The 19,735-nt window shown below is 38.5% G+C and overlaps 1 protein-coding gene across 1 annotated transcript in view; it reads left to right on the plus strand.

Annotated features, from left to right (window-relative positions):
* The first annotated feature begins 7,695 nt into the window (after positions 1–7,695).
* igf2bp1 (insulin-like growth factor 2 mRNA binding protein 1) overlaps positions 7,696–19,735 on the plus strand; it is a 182,911-nt gene continuing 170,871 nt past the window's right edge. The window contains exons 1-2 of the mRNA XM_048560617.2: positions 7,696–8,150; positions 9,360–9,420. Coding sequence (XP_048416574.1) covers positions 7,976–8,150; positions 9,360–9,420 — 236 coding nt within the window. The 5' untranslated portion in view covers positions 7,696–7,975. The remainder of the gene's footprint in view (positions 8,151–9,359; positions 9,421–19,735) is intronic.

Raw genomic sequence — 19,735 nt, forward strand, 5'->3', positions numbered from 1 at the left:
AAAGACCTCTCCCACCCTGTTTATAATCTGCTGTATTAGGCAGAAGGTACAAAATCTTAAACACACAAACCAACAGGTTCAAGAACAGCTTCTTCCCCACAGTTATTAGACTTCTGAATGGACCTCTCAAATTGCAAATCTAATGTTGACCTTTTTGTGCACCACCTCTTGTGGCCGTAACTTTGTATTCCTCACTCTGTTCAATAATTCTATGATCTTTGTATGTTATGATCTGCCTGTAATGCAAGCAAAACAAAACTTTTCACTGTATCTAGTTACATGTGACTATAATAAATCAAATCCCCTGAGAGAAAAAAAGTCCTCCTCATTCTGTCTTATTCTGAGGTTATGCTCTCTGGTCCTAGCTCTCCCACAAGAGGAAACAACCTTTCCACATCTGACCTGCCAAGTCCCCTTAGAACCTTATAGGTTTCAATAATGCCTTTCATTTTTCTAAATTCCAATGGGTACAAGCCCAACCTACTCAACCTCTCCTCATAAGACAGTTCCTCCATGCCCAGGAACCTGCTCCAGGCTGTCTCCAATGTCAATATAGCTTTCTTTAGAAAGTGGACTCAAAACTGTTCACAGTATTCCAGGTGTGGTCTGATTAGTATGATTATTGTTTTTAGCAAAGCCTTTTTTAATAGTTTATTCTCTTTGAAATAAAGGCTAGCATTTCCCTTCCTTATTACAGTTGAGTTTGTATGCTGTTTGTGATTAATACATCAGCATCCCAAAGTCCTCTGTGCTGTGGCTTTCTGCAGTCTTTATTTGAATATTCAACTTTTTTCCCCTATTAAGGTGAATAACTTGACATTTTCCTATATTACATTCCATTATATAATCAATTTTCTTCTGATTTTCAAGTAAAATCTATCTGACTTTTCTGATTTCTGTTTGAAGCTAAACCATTAGAATTTGGTAGAATTAGGCAGACTGTTGAACTGGAAAGTACATTGTACAGCACAGAGGGATAAGGACGTTCTTGTTGTGAAATACAAAAAAAAGTTAGAATGCAGGTGCAGCAAATACTTAGGGCGAATACTTTGGCCTTTATTGTTTGTGGTTCGGTATTTAAAATGGAAACTCTTACTATAACAATATAAGATGTTGGTGAGGCTGCACCTGCGGTATTGTGTTCTGTTTTGGTCTCGTATCTAAGTGGATACACTGATGAAGGGTCTAGACCCGAAACGTCAGCTTTTGTGCTCCTGAGATGCTGCTTGGCCTGCTGTGTTCATCCAGCTCCACACTTTGTTATCTTGGGATTCTCCAGCATCTGCAGTTCCCATTATCTCTGTTACACTGATACTGGAGGCTGTTTGAGAGACTCATGAGGCAGATACCTAGGATGAAGGGGTTGACTGATAAAGAACGGCCAGTTTAGACTAAAATGAAATAAAGAACTCCAGATGCTGGAGACCTGAAACAATGACCAAAATTCCTGGAGAGACTCAGCAGGTTTGGCAACATGCGTGGATAGAAAAACGGAATTAAAAGTTTGGAAGCCAGTGTCCCTTTGTCAGAACCCTTTTTTTTGGTAAAGAGGTTAGGCCTTTATTCATTAGAATTTAGAAGAATGAGGGTGATCTTGTTGAAACATTCAAGATTCTGATAGATCTTGATGCGGTAGGTTGAGAAGATGTTTGCCATCATGGGGAATATCGAAATAGGGAACACAGTTACAGAATAAGGGAGCACTTGTTTAAAATTGAAGTGCAAAGGAATTTCTTCTCGAATGATAGCGAATGTTTGGAATTTGCTATCCCATAGAATAGTGGAGGTTAGATCTTTAAAGATATTTCGAGGAAGTAGCTAGATTTTGGAAATAGCCAGGAGTTGAAGGCTAAACGTAGTTGGTACGAAAAAAGAATTGAAGTGCGGGGCAGATCAGCCAGTATCTTTTCGAAGACCGAGGCAGGTTTGAGGGGCCGAATGGCCTACGGCTCCTATATTGTATTAGTTTCGGAGTTAATATAGTAGGAAAGAGCTCGGGGTTTGACCCTGATTGTTGTTGAGACACTCTGCGAACTCATCTAATTATGAATTGAATTCAAAACCAAATTTAACTTCCAAAAATGGAATAATTCGACCTTCGCTACCTGTGTCCCGTGGCAACTTCAAAATCCTACTGAACAAAACCTGCTCCTGATAGCTGAGAGGACTGGAATTGAAAGAAGCCGTCAATACCTTCCCGATCTGGGTATGGGGAGACGGGAGGGCATGAATAAATCGATGTAAAAAGTGTTATAGCAAGATATCTTCGTTAAAGGCAAACCGCTGAGGACCCTGGGAATCTAAGAAGAAAACAAAGTGCAGGAGAAACTCAGCAGGTCTGGGAGCATCTGTGGAGAGAGCATCGGAGACCTAACAAACTCTGCTGTGATTAGTACCCCAGTCTGCCCAATTTCTATCCTCATTCACACTTTTTACATCGCAAAACTGAATTTTGTTTAAAAGTTAATGGCTTTAAGTGATGTTTTTGGTTTGCAATGCATTAAACATAAACAAGGTTCTTTTGAATGTGTGATGTCCTCCGCGACGTTCTTTCATCAGACATCCTGCGCCTTGCTTCATATCCAGAGCTCTGAATAACCCCATTCAATGTTTATTGGATTTAGTTTGAAAAGGACGGTCCGTTCCCCATTGGCATCAACACGAACTGTGACTTTACTTCAGAGTCTGGGTTCAAAGAATATCTAACGATTCATATAAAGATAGATTTATATTTTAAATAAACCAACTGTATAGGCATGAGGTAGCAGAATTAACTTAGGATTGACTGAATCTTGGGATTAGTGAGACAAAGTTTTGTATGTCATTTTCACAGTCTCACGGCATCCTAAAACGCTTCACTATCGATGAAGGTATAGTCGCTGCTGTAGCAAAAGCGACAGTAAAATCGCGCACAGCAAGCTCCCATAAGGAGCAATATGAGCACGTACTTATTTAGCTGGTCAGATGTCTACTAGCGTTTAAAAACTATATCTCTATTCGTGAAATGAACTTAGCAAAAGTCAATATCCCTTTGTGGTTTTTTGACATGTTGGTGTTCCTTTCTAATATTTTAATTTTGACTTCGAACAATCATTTTAAACAAAAGTTTTCCATTGACAGATTTGTTGTCTCTGAAGTCCATCATTTTGTCTAGATTTCTGAGTCGAGTTTCTTCTAAGGCGATTCATTAAAATGTTACCAGTTAACTAGTTAGAAGTCAAAGAAGTTTCCAGAGTTCAAGTGCATGGTCTCCGAGTGAGATCTTTAGTCCAAAGACAATCTGGGGTAGAATTACTCTGGGGAATTTACGAAGCGATCATCAACAGAGTGATTTGAGCAGGCCCTTCTCATTTTGCACAACATTCCTCTCATACGTGCCTACCCTAACGAAATGATTCCGAATTCCGATTCGAAGCAAATGAAGTTTCTGTGGAGAGAAACCAGAGTTAACATTTCGAGTCCAGTAACCCTTCTTCAGAACGTGTTTTTATTTGTAAAGTCTCATGTTCTGCAACTCTTTTTTCCAGTGAGGTGCACACTGACGGTTTTATACGTCCAATTGTTAACAATAATTAAGACTTGCCTCCAAACTAATTTCTAAGTCGGTTTTATTTGGTTCAGTATAATTAAAACGCAACTTTGTCTCCAAGTAACAATCAAATTGTTCCGCTCCTACAGGACACTGACTCCGCGACGTCAGTTACTGTACCTCAGCTTCCACAGTCCCATTCATGTACAAGCTGAGTGGTTAAACTCATCAGGGACATGTGTAGATTTAAGGCGACGATATCAAACTTTTCTCTTCACACCCTTGCTTCCAACTCTGTCCTCCCATCCCTATTATTTATCCTGATTTCTGAAGTTCCCGCAACATTTAACGTGTGAAGTTCTTTCCCTTCACTTTTCCAACCTATTGTCCAGATGATCACTAACAGCGCAAAGAGCGAAACTGTTGATCTCTGCGAGTTTTCAACTCGACCCCCGCGCCCATGACAACCACAAACACACACAAAAAACATATTTTAACCTAAATTGTAATCACAGCATATTGTGCGCTCTTCAAGTCCAGATCTCTTTTCACAATGAAACAATCTATGGCTCCCCCACAAGTCAAGCCACGGGAGCCATCATTATTGCATCCCTGCGGGTGTAATTACACGATCCAAATGGGTCGAGTTCACATCCTGCAACAGGTACGTGCCACTGAGTTAATGCCAAGCGGTGTTTAACTCTCGCCAGATAAGTTTACCCCGTACCCCATCGCCAGACACTGTGGGTCGCGTCTGGGCAAATTTGAATTGGCCGGGGGAAATGTGGCGAATATGTCCCTTTGAGACACATCTTTATTTTCCAAATCCATTCATTTAAGGAAGCATTTACATCTTTAAAGCGCCTTTCTCAACATCAAGGCTCTTCAAGGTGGACCAGAGTCAATGACATGACCGGTTCAGTTCTCACATAGTCTAATCGCGCACAACAAGATCCCACAAACAGCAATGTGGTTTTGGTAGGTCCACCCATTCCAGTGACTGATCTGAACGGTGATAACGTATAAAACGTTCAGCAGGACACTGGTCCGCAAGGTTCTGGATTCAATATTCCCGTTCGGGGAACGGGGCTAGGGGCGGCGGCGGGACAGTTACTAATTAGGCTACAATAAAACGCTGCCGACTCTCGACAGGCCAATATATTAGAACAGAAACACAGTTTATTCCAAAAGGCTTAGTATTTGAAGGTAGAGGTCGATACATTTTTAGACACAATTAGAAGGAAAGGATCCGCGAGTAATACTCGAAGACAGAGCTGAGGTGACATGATCTTATTGAATAGTAAATAGTAACAGAAAGCCGAGGGGCCGAATGACCCACTCCCGCTCCCTTGTGACTTTCTTCTTCTGTGGAATAAGCTTCTCCCGGTATTCGATGTTGACAGTTTTGTTTCCAAACACATTAATGAGCAGGACCTGCAAAACACGTTCTTCAGAAATTGCTGGCAAAGCTCAACAGGTCTGGCAGCATCTGTGGAGAGAAATCGGTTAAGGTTTCGAGTCGAATGACAACGTTAACTGTGATTACACTCCACAGATGCCCTCCAGACCTGCTGAGCTTTTCCAGCAGTTTTTGTACTTTTTTTGTCTGATTTACAGCACCGCAGTTCTTCCGGTTTTTACAAAGATCTATTGGAATCCAACAGTGATCCTTACCGAATTCTGGTCTTTGTGCAATTGAGCCATTAAATTGAAATGTGGAGCGTTCTGCCGCGTAACCTGCTGATAGTTGCAGTTTTGCTTCACCTGGTATCTTGTGTCGTTTTTCGTTATTCACAGGGCAGTCAGTAATCCGTGAGAATGGAATGGGGAGGGTGGGGGGCACGGTACGGTGGGGGGCCCCGTTGGACAGGAGGAGGCCGCTCGGTCCCTTGAATGTGCTTCTCTCTAAAATCAGAGCATGGTTAATCTGGAGCTCAATTCCATCCTGCCACCTCCTCAATCCTTTCCTCTCTTTAAAAAAAAGGGAGAAAATGTAAAGATCACTCAGTGTGAGATTATATTTCCCACTGCTCCAATCATGGGTAATCATTGTTGAACATATGGAGCTCCTTTGTTCAATACGAATAACGGGCAAGTTACAAGATAGCAGCTTGTATATGGAGATTGTATAGAACTGTGTAACTAACTTGAGAGAACAACGTCCTGACGTCCTATGATTTCTCTCTGGAATAAATTTCGCTCGGTATTCGATGTTGACAGTTTTGTTTCCAACCACATTATAGGGCAGTTCCTGTAAAACACGTTCCTCAGCAATTGCTGGAAAAAAATACTCAGCAGGTCTGGTAGCCGCTATGGAGAGAAGACAGAGTTAAGGCTTTGGGTCCAATGATCCTTCCCCAGAACGGCTTTGCTTTTTTTTTAACGAAACGTTAACTCTGCTTTCTCTCCATACATGCTGCCAGGCCTGCTGAGCTTTTCCAGCAATTTCTGATTTTGTTTCTGGTTTCCAGCATTCGCAGAACTTTTTTTTTGGTTTGATGTTCTTCTGGATTCTGGCCTTGGGAATATTGGACACATGTTTGAGAGAGAAAAAAAAGCGAAAGTTCACGAATGATCTCCCAACGAACTTGCCTAAATATTCCGTCGGAGACTTGCGTTCTAAACTGTGTCGTGGACTTCACCCTCAGAGAACATGGGAACGGTTCCAATGTGCAATATTTACCTCGTGCCAACTGATAGGTGGCGTGGGTGGCTGGAGATGTAGGTGGTAATGCGGGGATGATGTGGGGAGGTATGGGTGTGGCAGTAAGTTTGGGGTGTGCGGAGAGTGGTTAGAGGGATGGTAAGTTAGCAGCAGAGGTTGGGAGAATATTTTTTAATGGGTACAGCTCTTTTGATAAAGTCATTCAACATCAAAATCTCTCCCATTGAAAGATCTTTTACAGCGATTCCCTCACAGGACGCCCAGAGGCGGTCTTTTCAGACATTGCTGAGTCGGTTCAGCCCCAGGGACTAATATTGAGCCACTGCTCTCCTGTGTCTTTATGGTTTGACCCTATGCGACTGTTGTAAGGACTGTAAACTCCTGATCAGAATACCTCTGCAGAAACGCGAACTAGAAGAAATCAATTCTAAACCGTGTGGATTCAGAGTTTCCTGCTCGTTTAGAAAGTTACGGGGAACCGAGCAGACTCCTTGTAGGAGTCGAAATGAACTCAATCCCGTTCACATCCCGGGGCGATGTGTGGGTTTTTTTGCTGTTGTATGTGATGAACCAATTAATTCTTAGCTTACCGAGCAACGGTGGATCGAGAATGATTGTAGAGATGAAGGGCACAACACTTCTCATCATACTTAAAATACATTAAAACAATCGATAACATTCACCTCACTCAATGCCCTGCACTCCTCAAAGAAATAGTTTCAGAATGGGAGGACACTTGGAAAGTCACTTGGGTGTTGGTGAGTCAGGAATTCGTTCCAATAGAGAGTTTCTGTGAAAATGCACTTCCTGTCGAAGGTCAATGGGTAATTTTCGATATTAATTAATTCTTTTATTTGGAGTTAGAACTGATCGCTCCACTCCTGAAGGAGCTTGTGTTGGCTGTAACGGATGGCAGGCAGATGGGTACGGAACAGAGGAGACAGTGAGCGTAGTGGTGTCCAACCAGTAACTCTTTCATCAAAGCTCAAAGTGTTATAAGATTCAGAAGCCGAGCCCCCACCCCCTTCCTCCCCACTCTCCCCCAAAGCCTCCTCGACTGAGGAAAACTTTGGCGCCAGATCGCCATAGCTCATTGAGAAAAAAATGCCACCACCCAGGAGATTTTCATTCAAAAAAAATCCCTCCTGAGTAAACATCCTCCAGCAGCCGGCGAGAGCTGGGCGCTGTTGCAGTGCTATTGAACAAACCCACGTTATTATGGGACTGGCGTGAAGGGCTCTGCAAGTGGGGGGTGGTGAGGAGGGAGAAGCAGCCAGGGTGATGTTGTGTAGTAAACAAAAGGGATTTTTGTTTGTGTGTGGTGGGGGGGGGGGGGGGGGGGGGCTCGGAGGGAGGTGAAACTGACGTGATCTTCCACGTGAGGGGCCGGCCGTGTGTAACCACGTGGACCTCTCCCAGGCAAATATTTCACTCATTTTTTAAGGTCGATTTTATTTGGAGGCGGTGCCACCAGCAACGTCCTGTGACATTTTCAGTTTGACTCAACGGGGTTTGGGGGTAGCAGATAGACTTTCACAGCCCGCCATACCGTTTCATAACTCCCTGTTTCCGGCTAACACTTTTTCTTTGGCCGTTTTGTGTTTTTCTCTCTCTCTCCTCCCTTTGCAACAACCGTTTACCATTTTAGTTGCTGCTGCTGGTGGGGTTTTTTTGTGTTGTTGTTGTTGGATATATCATTATTTCGAAGGTGCTGTTATAATTTTACACCCTCCCTTCTTTGCTCACCCCCCCAAAAAAACAGAGAAGCCCTAAGAATCACAATGAACAAGCTGTACATCGGGAATCTGAGTGAGAGCGTGACTGTGCCAGAGTTAGAAACTATCTTCAACGACTGGAAGATTCCTTTTTCTGGGCAGTTTCTACTCAAAGCGGGCTATGCCTTTGTAGATTGCCCAGATGAGAGCTGGGCAATGAAAGCGATCGATACCTTATCCGGTAAGCGATTTCAACCGATATCCAAAACGCAGGGGAGAGCTGAAGCTGTCTTGAGAACGCCGTTCACTCGGCGAGATTCTGTGTTCCTACCCAGTTCCTAGCAATGGCCTACCTACCTCCTACTCCTCCAGGCTAGGAAAAGGTTCTGTTCTGGAGAGAGTTGCACTGGTCCCTTTTTAATTTCTGACCAACACGTTAATGATTCGAGTCCTCCACTCCCTCCCCAAAAAGCGTGACATGTTGATTGTACAGAAAGATAGATAATAGAGATTTTAATGTAAAGATAGGGGGTGGGGGTGGGTGGGAAAGACGCGCCAATTCCTCCTGTACGTGAGAGGGGGCTTTATGTTTCTGGAAACCAGCAGGTTCTCTCTTTTTTTTAGTCAATTACACTCAACACACGCGGCGTTTGACCAAAAAAAAGATAGAGGAAGAGTCAGATTGCTATTCCGTCCTTTGGGAAGAAATCGCAGATAAGGAAACCCAGTTGGGTCAGATCTTTGGATCTGCTGCGGGATCTGGTTCCCACCACCCCCCCCCCCCCCCCCTTCCTTTGGATCAGGGTGTCTCTTGGAGAGAATGGTTCGATGCTAGCTAGTCCTTCCCCTTAGTGATAGTAGGCCGTCATTTGCAAGCTCCGTTATAATACCACGTTAGCAGTTTTAATTCTGTCTCTCGTCTCTTCGACACCCCCTCCCCTTCCTCAGGCGACCAGTCCGGGTAACATTTATCCCTCCTTCCCTCTGACTGGCCCCCCAAAACGGCGGCTGTAAGTGAATGCCGGTCGCCCCCAGCTCTCTGAATGATTCCTGAAATTGAATACAGCCTGTGATGGGGCACACACAGAGCCGAGGTCGGCCATACTGATTGTGAAAATACTATAGGACTGCAAGCATGCAAATGTCTAGGGCGAAAACCCCTATGCTATCCAGATAAAATATAACTTTCAGGTCCGATATATAATGTATTTCCATGTGTGTTGGATATACATAGCAGCGACCTCATCCTAAAGTTCCTCAGTAACTTACTAAGGAAATTAATCCTCAATTATGCACAACAGATTTCAACCCTCACACTCTTTTTAAAAAAAATGACAATCCATCCTGATAAAAACAGGGGTTCATTTCACCCAGTGTGTTTGTACAAGTGTAGACGAAGAAGGCGAAACGCTATTTTACTAAATAAAATTCAAATCGAACTTGTTTACAGGTAAAGTGGAACTCCATGGGAGACACATAGAAGTGGAACACTCAGTACCCAAGCGGCAGAGGTATTAGCAATTTCAATACTTGTTTTGCTTTGAATATTTATTTGGCGATATCCTGGAGAGTTGTTATGAAGTGAATTAGACATTTGTTTCTGGTTCCTGCTTGAAAGTGTGTGTGATTAAAATAAAATAGACGTACAAAGTTGTGAAGCTCTTCAGAGAAGCTATTTTTAAAAAACTGTGGTTATACTGTGCTGCAGTATGGAACAAATTTCAAATTAGTTGTTTCCTGAATCTATATGATGTTATTACAATCTTGAATTGAGGCGAAGTAGTGCAGCAATTGTGGGCAGCAACCCGCGGCTGGAACTGCAATGTGTTTTTCTGGAGATTTAAAGCGACGGGCGACAAAATAGGTTCAGTGTCGAGGAGCTGGATCCAGTGATTTTTGTTGTAGCTTTAACGAGCTCTTCCCGCTTTTCTGCTCAGAAATTTAAAAGGTCACGATTTGAGAATGGGGAGAGGGTGGACGGTTAGAGATGCACCATTTCCAACACTACCCCCACCCCCAACCCCCCACCTTTGGCGAAACCGCTCAAGTAGATCACGTTGCAAACGCTGAAGCCTTGCTTTGGGTTCAAATCTCATTTGACTCCAAAGCCGATTCCGGGAACGCCTCGACCTACGGGAGAGAGCTTGCAAGAAATGAGCTGAAGGGGCAGTGGGAAAATCAATCTTCCGAGTTTCTTTACCACCCTTTCCATTTTCGCTTTGAATCGCTAAGGGACGCGTTGTCTCGAAACTAAGGATTCTTTGCAACAGAACTGTGCGAACACGTTGGCATTTTCATGTCCCTATATTGCTCTGAGTGCAATAGTTAACGAATTCTGTTTGATGTGTTTTGCCATGCATGACCTTTTACAAAACGGGATGCACAATTCCAATAAGAAAGTTTGACTGAGTTCTCATTCAGAAACCCAAGTTAAAACATTGACCCAGAATCTAACATGATGGCTATTCAGTGTGGAACCTGGTTTGGGTTACAGACATACCTGTAAAAGTATTTGCTTGTTCTTGCTTTAAAGTATTTGGTGCATGTGTATCTTTGCTTATTCTGATAAACTGGATAGTGCCTGTTGTAAAATGTCTATAAGTGCTGGTTCAAAAGATACCATAAAAGAAGTTAAGCACTGGATTAGAAATAATCACTTGATATCAATTCATATTATTATGTATTTAAAATGATAGAGTAGAGAGAGCAATTTATTAGTTCGGTTTAGCTGCAACTATTGTCCTCCATGTTAGCATTTTAACCAGACAGTTGTATGCTTTGTAACGCAACATCATCTGGTGTGTTAGATATAATCCATGGAGGTTTGTAAATCAAACTGTGCCCCCCCCTCTGTATTTTCAAAAGGCTGAAGATGAAGTTTGAATCAGCCAATTTGAAAGTTTTGAAAAGTAGTTACAATATTCAGCAAAACATAATTTAAAGTCAATTGTCATGGCTATAATCAATGATTTTAAAAAATCTGATCAGAACATTCAAAATTTAGTTAAGAACCTTTTGCCTTGTTCTTTATTGATGAACCTGGTTTGGAAGGAATGATGAGTAAACACTAAATATATAGACTGCAAACACAATTTATTGTTTTTACTGCCCAAGTTAGTTAAAAAAATTCAACAGTTAAAATTCAATTCTTTGGTGGTGGTGAACTACCTACATTCTTTACTGCTTTATTTAAAATATTCTATTATGTTTACATTTACAAAATTTAAAGACTTTGCATATGAAACCTTAACATCCTGTCTTCCTGAAAGAGATGTAACTATTTTGTTTTGTTAAAAATTAAGCACTTAAAATTGTTTTTGTGGAAATTTTGCTTGAAATTCTGAAGATCCAAAATGCAATGTTTGTGGTAATATCCATTGGAGTTTTAGCTTTTTCTTTAAAAAAACTGTGAAAATAGATATTAAATAGATCAATATAGAAATCTAAGTAAAAGTTCAAATGAAATAACATTGTTACTCAATGGAGTATTGTCTGTGTGTACTTAAATGTTTGGTTCAATGATCCTATTTACTGAAAGGATAAATTGCTGAAATTCTGAAGGCAGATAAAATACAATTTTATAATAGATTTAGTGAAATTAACTTTGTTGTGTTTGCTGTCAATCTGTCATTAGAAAAATGGATATCTTCTTGTATTTCATAAGAACATTTGTAAAACAAAAGTACAAACCTATTGCTTCAAGCGTGTTTTCGATTGTTACAAATGGTTTCAAGTAACTTAAGAGTTCAGTAATAGAAGTGTAGAAACTTTCATTTTATATATGAACATATTTAGCATTGATCAAGTGTAATTTTACAAAATTTTGTACTGACTGAATTCTATTCATAGGATTTGACTCTTAAGAAATAGTTGTGAATCTAGAGAGATTTTGTTTGGTAAATAAAATGAGTATTATAGTGTTTATCATTCTAATATCCTTTACTTTAAGATAAATAAACTGGCAATGGACAAAAAAGTTAATAAAATTCAGCAAACTAAGTTTACACCCTCGCATACATGAACAAAAACAACTTCATGTTTAACCATACAAAAACGTAATAAAAAATAAATGTCACAAACACTTGCAACTCTGTTCACAGTAAAAAAAATGTATTGATTAAAATGCTGGAAAGGTGTTAAAAATATGAATTTCTTGAAATTACTTACGAAGCATTGACTTCAGAATAGGGAAAACATCATTAAACATTTTGCTTAAAGAATACTTCCATTCCCATCAATTTATCCTCCCCGACCCAGAAAACACAGTCATGCAGGAACTCTATCAGCATCTGAAAAGGGAAGAGACAGGTTAACATTGATGGTGCTTGAAACATTAATTTCACTCTAGCCCATTCAGCTACAAAAATAAAGACTCTGTTGTTTCTCTTTAACCACTTTTATTACAATTACAGAAAGGTAACTTTTTATATCTTTAAATAAAATGAGGAAATAATAAGTTTAGCATAATCAATTTCATAATCAAATTTAGAATAACATTTATAAAAAATGAAATAGTAATTGAAATTTAGGAAAAAGAAGTTTAATTTTAAAATAGACTTTGCAAGGAATTAGACTTCATGGGTTATGTTCTAAAATATTTTGCGAAATCAAACAAAAACATTTTAAAGTAAACATATAACTTTAAGCAATCTGGCACAATTTACCCTAATGTCTGTAAAGTAGAAATGGCAGATATATCTCACTGTGTAATGTTTAATTGATATAATTTGTAGATCCTGAAATGACTGTCATACTTAAAATTATGGAGAAAGTTTCATTCCAGTTTTGAAATTCAATATTAAAAGAAACAAGGAAATATTACAACAAAAGACAACCAAACATCAAAATAACCAATGCATTTGCTAGAAAAAATGGACTATACAATTTACAAAGGAAATGGTTGATGTCTTCATTTGTAATTTCAAGTAGCTTAAGTTTTTTGAATGTTTGGCAAGTTACCATGATTAACACAAATGGATGAAAATAGTTTGAAAAATTCCAGGTTTAGGCTGTTGCAATGCTGACTTATCAAGACATAGAAAACTTTTTTAAAAAGAAGTAAATAATGGTTTCATTGATTTACAGAAATGGCTTGATAAGAGTTCTATGATTTTATCCAGAATAGCTGAGATAAACAGAGGTCAGGAACAAATTCCACTCCTAATTTATGCTGAGTTGGCTGGTCTCAGCCAGTCGAGTGGAGAGGGTGTGGTGGAGAGCTGCACAATTGGCCTTGGTATCCTTAAGAGGAAAGTTGCCGAGGATTCTCACTTCTGCTTGATAATCAGTACCTCATCCTGAAAGGATGAATCTCTGGCTACTGGGTTAAATCAGAATTGGATTTATATGTGGTGTCCTTCATGGGTGGCTACATTGCAAACACTTGGAGACAAATTTAAGTTACAAATTAAATAATTACTTGAATGAGGATTCTAACATCTCCCAGTATGCACGGAACTGGGCAAGGAAGGGAAAATATTGCCTACCAAATTGCATCCTTAAAAATAGCAAAAAAAAGCAACTTCCATAGACTTCCACTTTTAAAGCTAAGATTTATTTCCTCATTTTTCAGCAACTTGCAGCTTTGATGAGACTAAAATCTTATGCAGAATTTAGGAAATCTATTACAGTTAAGTGGAAACGTGCATTGTTTGGTGCTGAGGCCTTTTGTAGATTCGTTATGTACAACTCAAGTAGTGGTAGGAGTTGTTTGTGGCTAAGAAACTCTTGCCAAGCTGTAGTAGTTTGTTGACTTTATGAATGGAAAGGATCCCCATTGGTGTTATATACTGTGATTCAAACTTGTTTTTCTTTTGTCTGACAAGGTGGAGCAAATGACTTTATTGAATTTTCCTAAATTACAGAATAGGTGACTGTCTGCTTTTGTAAAAAGAAAACTAAAGTAAGATCCATTTTTTAAAAAACAAATCCTCCTGCTAAGTTGCCACACAAAATGGTGGCATAAGCCTTTCCTCGTTTCTGCATAGGTCATTATTGAGCAAAGCATGACCTTTGACCCAGACTGGAAGCACATACCCTATACTGCTAAATGGATTCCAGAGCTGCGTTACTGAAACCCCTCTCTCCCTTTCACTCAAAACCTGCAGAAAATTAATAATGTTACACATTTCTTAAATACTGAAATGTGTCTGTGTGTGTGGGGGAGGGGGGAAGAAGCTGTTTCAATCTGAAAAGCCCTTTGAAGTTTTCTCTTTCCATGTGCACACTTGTGTGTGTGTGTGTGTGTGTGTGTCTTTCGCTACCCCACCCCCCACTCCCCACTCTCATTGTAATTTGCAGTTTCCCTCCCGTGTGCACCCCTCACCCTCAGGCCTTTTAAGTTCAATAAGTAGAGCATTCCTAATCTATATGCTCATCACACAACAGAAGGTCAAGAGGTGGTGTCAGGACTGTCACATAGTCTAATTGAGCCTAGTGGATCAGTTCGGTCGGGCTGGAGGAGGGGGGGAAGTGGAAAGGAAGATATTTGATTTGGTTACATTTCTTAGGCCACATGTAATAAAGGTTCAAGTTTTTATCTCTTAAAAAAGTGCTGCCAGAGGTGGAAATATTCACTGTTCAAACAGAATAACCTTTGAACCATTGTTAAAGGAACTGAGGGTTGCACGCAGAATGTGAAGTCAGTTGTATGTTGGTTTTTTTAGTGGGGGTGGTGGCGCTGAGCGGAAGAAGGAGAGAAAGCAAGAACGATTTAATATCAACTCTGAAGGTGCATTATTAATTGGGAGGTCCTGTTAGGTTCCTGGTTGTGAGACCATATAGCTTGTACAAAACTTTAGCTATCCCAGTGCAGCCTCTTGAATGCCTTGAGCCAGTTTCTTAGTTTTGAATCCATTTCCAGTTTAATTCCTTCAAAAGTAATGGCGGAGTTTAGTAGACCAATCACAACAATCGTGAACAGATCTGCTTCAGATTGTAAAAGTCAGACAGGCTCTCTTGAAATAATTCAGAAAAATTTAGTGCAAGAAAAACGTACAAAGGAAAATAATTTGCACAGATTAGTGAGGTGAGTGGTCAGGATTGTTCTTCCGAAAATTTAGACGATCCACATTGATGATTACTGAGGTGGGGGCAGGGGGATGCTAGACAGCTTTTCTTGACTTTGCTCTTTGCAAAATTTCAAACACATGCCTGCATTTGTTTGTCATTGGGAATAGCTTTATGAAATCGTCTTTAGTTGAGCTAACAATCCCTTTAAGACTACTAGACAGGGAGGAATGTTGCTAAGGCGAGGTAGCAGAGTAGTGGAGGAGGATAAAGAAATTATCTTGAACATCTTTAAGGCATTGATCAAAAATTGGAGGTTAGCACTAGAATCTGTCTCTTCAGGTAGTGCAATGAGTAGAAGCTTGTTGGGTGATCACTGGTTTCAAGTACTAAGTTCACATTAATTTTATTACATAGATTTCAGGAAATTCTTACCGGTGTTTTGGGATTAGATTCTACAATTCCATACATTTTTCCATGAGATTTGTAAGCTAGTTGCCATTTTATTCAGTTAAAACATTTATAACATTATATCTAGAACCTCAACTCATCTAAGTATCCTTTCTAAACAAAAACTTATTTTAATTGACTACACAATTTCAAACAATATATTATATGTTGCAATCCATCAGCAACAGAATTTGTGATAAACCTGTATCCACCAATATCTCACTCTAGTGTTACACAGATAAAAATGTCTTTCCAGATGTAACCCACTTTTGAGGGTATAAAATTTATTATTGCACTGCTGAGCTTTTGTTACAGTTCCATGGGACCCTGAATGAAAGCCCACTATTTCCCAACAACTTGTTGAATTAAAATCCTGGAAATATTACTGAATAATAAACAAATTCAGAATAAAATTAGAAAGAAAACTTTCATTTATATAGCACTTGCCATCATCACTGGATATCTCAAAGTACTTTGCAACTAATGAAGTACAGCCACTGTTGTAATATAGAATTCCAATATACATTGTTATTAACTAAAATTGAAGCACATTGAAACCCTTTTAAGAAATTGATCACACTTAAATTGTACATACCTAGCATTTTGAGTTAAGGACTCAAATGTTTTCTACCTTTAGACATTTAAAATATACATAAACCTTACTCAACATTCTTATGTGAAATGCAAGTAAAATGTTTTGTGCTAGATTGGGAAAAGAGTTAGATATAACAAGAACTATGAACCAGATAAACAGTTTTGTGTTTTTAAATGAATGAAAACCTAAGAAAGCTGACACGCAACGGATTCCATTCGTAGTATAGAATGTATAGAATATTCCTGTTAATTATTATACATAACACCACATAGGAGCTGAAAGTAGCAGGGCTTCAAGTGTACACTTCTTTCTTTGCTATTACCTCTTAATTTGTTACACCACCTTAGCTACACCCAGATGACCCAAAGCATATGAACAAAATTTTCAAAATTTGCAGCATATTCATTGCAGTCACCCCTTAGTTTGAGATTCAATTTGAATCTAGCCCATTTGTTATTGGAAGAAACTACTCACCTCTCGTTTAGAGGGATGGTATGTGAGTTTGAGGATTCTTATTACAGGATTTTGTTTGGGAAGATGTGCAGCAAACCATAAGCTGCCATTAAACAACAGAGCTCACAAGGCAGGCTGATTGTGGTCATTGTTCTCCTAAAGCTAGGGCTCTGAGTGTTGCTGGGAAAAAGTAAGCTTTCCCTTTCTTTTGATAAAAAATAGCCAGATTGGGACGTCAAGCAGGACCGAGATGAAAAATAGTATGTTTCTATTTTCTCATTTCTATCCAAACCATGTAGTGCCTTCTCTGGGATTGTCTAATGGTAAGAATGGGCCAAAAGAGAGGAAAATGTTCCATTTCCTGAGCACTGAATACCCAAGATAGTGATTTCAAAATGATTTTTGCTCAAATAAAACAGGAGCAATTTTAACAAGCAAATTCAACCAAGGAGTTAAGATGATGCCATTCAACAGAGAAGCAAAACTGTAACATTTTTATCTGTAGAACACGAGGTTATTAATTGCAGTCATTTAAAATCAATTTATTGTATAATAAAGACAATTGGACTATATGCAGCTATACTTTATGTAGTCACATTGTAACACAGATAGCTTAGTTTTTGAAATGTTGTCAGTTTGATTGTGTGTTATTCTCCGTAGTTTTATTTTGTATTTGACATACCAGTGCTGTGTTATTGGTTGTGGTGTCATGTTTTAGCCATAGATGTTGTTTTGTTTATAATCTAAGAGTATTAAGCATCTAAAATACAACTGTTTTGTATCTAATAATGTTGTCAACTTGTAACTAATAATATAGCTACATTGTTTCTAGCAATGTTTGTACTTGTTTTTGTTGAAAATGTTTTGTAAAGTTATATAATAGCATTGTAATTTAACATATAACAAAATGTATGTAATACTGTTAACATTTTCTGTGTTACCATATTATACCCAACAATGTGGCAAAATTGAATCTAACAATGGTCCTATTTTGTACCTAATGGTATTGCCATATTGCACCTAATAGTATTGCAATATTGTATATACTGCCTACACTATTGCTATTTTGCTTTTAGTTTATCCAACTGTGTTTTTATATCCTATCTTATTGCACCCCTGTACTTTATCTATCAGTGCTGATATTGAAATCTTGGTATTTTTGTGTTGTTAATATACAGCAAAACTATATTTTTGCATATAAATGGTGAAAGTTTTACATGTATTTGTTACAGTATCATTTAATGGGGTTTGCTCTATTGATTATTGAAATTTGTGCCTAACTACATTTTATCTATCAACGGTACTAGGCTTTAGCTAACAATGTTGCTGTATTTAAGAACATTACTGCATTTTATCTCTATGCAGCAACTTAGGAGATTTTAATATTATTAAGTGCATTGTAAAAATGTAGTTGTTGTTGCCATTTATCTAAAAAATTTTGATATATTGTACCACACAGTTACTATATTTTATCCAACAATGTTACTGTGTTGTATCTAAATGTTACAATTTTGCAGTATTCAGTGTTGCAATTTTGTGTCTACCACTGTTGCTATGTTGTGTTTAACAGTGCTGCTAAATTGTATCTAGGCATGTTGCTGAATTATATCTAACAGAGCTCTACGTTGGTTCATAATAATTTGTAATTTTGGATACATTGGTTTTACAATTTTATATCGAAAGTTGTGATAGCTCTGTATTTTTGCTTTTTTTTGATTAGATGAAATTTTCTATATTGATGTTTGAAATTATTCATCAATAGTGTTGATATATATTTGTATAAAATGTTGCTACACTTCAGCTATGTTGCTTTGTACTAACTAAAAGGTTGCTATATTAGATCTAAAAATGTTGGTACATTTAATCAAACAGTGTTGGTGTACTGCATCTAAATGCAATTTTGCATTATTCAATGCCTGAAATTTTGAGTCCACCATTGTTGCTATGCTGTATCTAAGTGTTGCGATATTTCATCCAGCAGAGCTGTAATTTTATTGTTATTAGTTGCATAATTTTGTAAATAAGTGTTACAATTTTACATCCATGATAGTTTTGTCTTTCGTTGTTTTGAAGAAATTTGCTATATGGAATGTTGCATTTTTTAATCTGGCAATATTACTATATCATGTTTAATACTGTTGCTTAATTTTGGATATCAATGTCAATATATTTTAGCTGACAATGCTATTGTATTGACTCCAAATGGCTAGTATTGCAAATTTTTACATACCATTCCTATTTACCATTATCGAATAGTGTTACTACATTGCATCTACCAATGTTACTCTGTCAAATCTAGCAGTGTTGCTGTATCCCATTCCATAGAGTGACTACATCATCAGTACCTAGCAGTGCTACTGTTTTATATCTATGAGTGCCCTCAAACTGTCTCTAATTTTTCTACAATACAGACCATAGTTTTGCTGCAGTAGGTCACATAACTGTGACTTGTTAATTGACTTATCTTTGCATTTTTGTCTTAGAACTCCTGCATGGCAGTTGCTGAAATTATGAGCTAATGATATTGTAGTGGGGAAAAAAGGGGCACATGTGGCCTGATTGGATTCATAAACTAGTTCAATCAGATAGATACAATTTAGCAAATTTTTACTTCTTAACCAGTCAGATTTAAGGATTGGGAAATTACAACGTATGGCCTGAAATGAAAATGTAAACTAAAATCGATGAATTTAATATCAAATGAGACAAAGAAAGAGAGGATAATCTCTAACAATTGTAGCAACTCAAAAGGCTATGATTACTCACTTGTAATAGCTAATTTTCAGTGCTAGAGAAGTTGACTGAAAGTAAGCAACACTTAGAACACCTTTATGATGTTAAATTTATGTCTGTGGTGAAACAGGTAGTTACTGGGGTTTTTTTGAAAGTAATGGCGGAGCTTTGCTACTTGAGTAGGAACCTCTAATTATTTTGTAAATGTGAACTACTACAACATTTGTAAAATAACAGCAAATAGTCAGTAAATGTTGTTATTCTGAGAAGTTCTGCCCTGTGGTATCCAACAGTATTTTTCAGTTGTATCCTGTTCCTTTGTCTGTCATCTCCACGTTCCCCCTGAGTGACATCCTTAAAGCCACCACTGCTGTTAAATTATTAGACTGCTTCTCTGGCATTCAGCACTTGATGGGCAGAAATTTCCTCCATTTACATTTTGGGAACAAAGAAGCCATTGTTTTTGGTCTTGATTTAAAACCTATTCTCTAGCTATTAGCTCCATCTGTTTACAGGTAATAGTTTGAGACCAGGTTAGCTCAGCCTGGGTGTCACATTTACTCTGAGATGTTTCCCTAACCTCCTAT

Source organism: Stegostoma tigrinum, chromosome 31, assembly GCF_030684315.1.
Source record: "Stegostoma tigrinum isolate sSteTig4 chromosome 31, sSteTig4.hap1, whole genome shotgun sequence".
Classification (NCBI taxonomy): domain Eukaryota; kingdom Metazoa; phylum Chordata; class Chondrichthyes; order Orectolobiformes; family Stegostomatidae; genus Stegostoma; species Stegostoma tigrinum.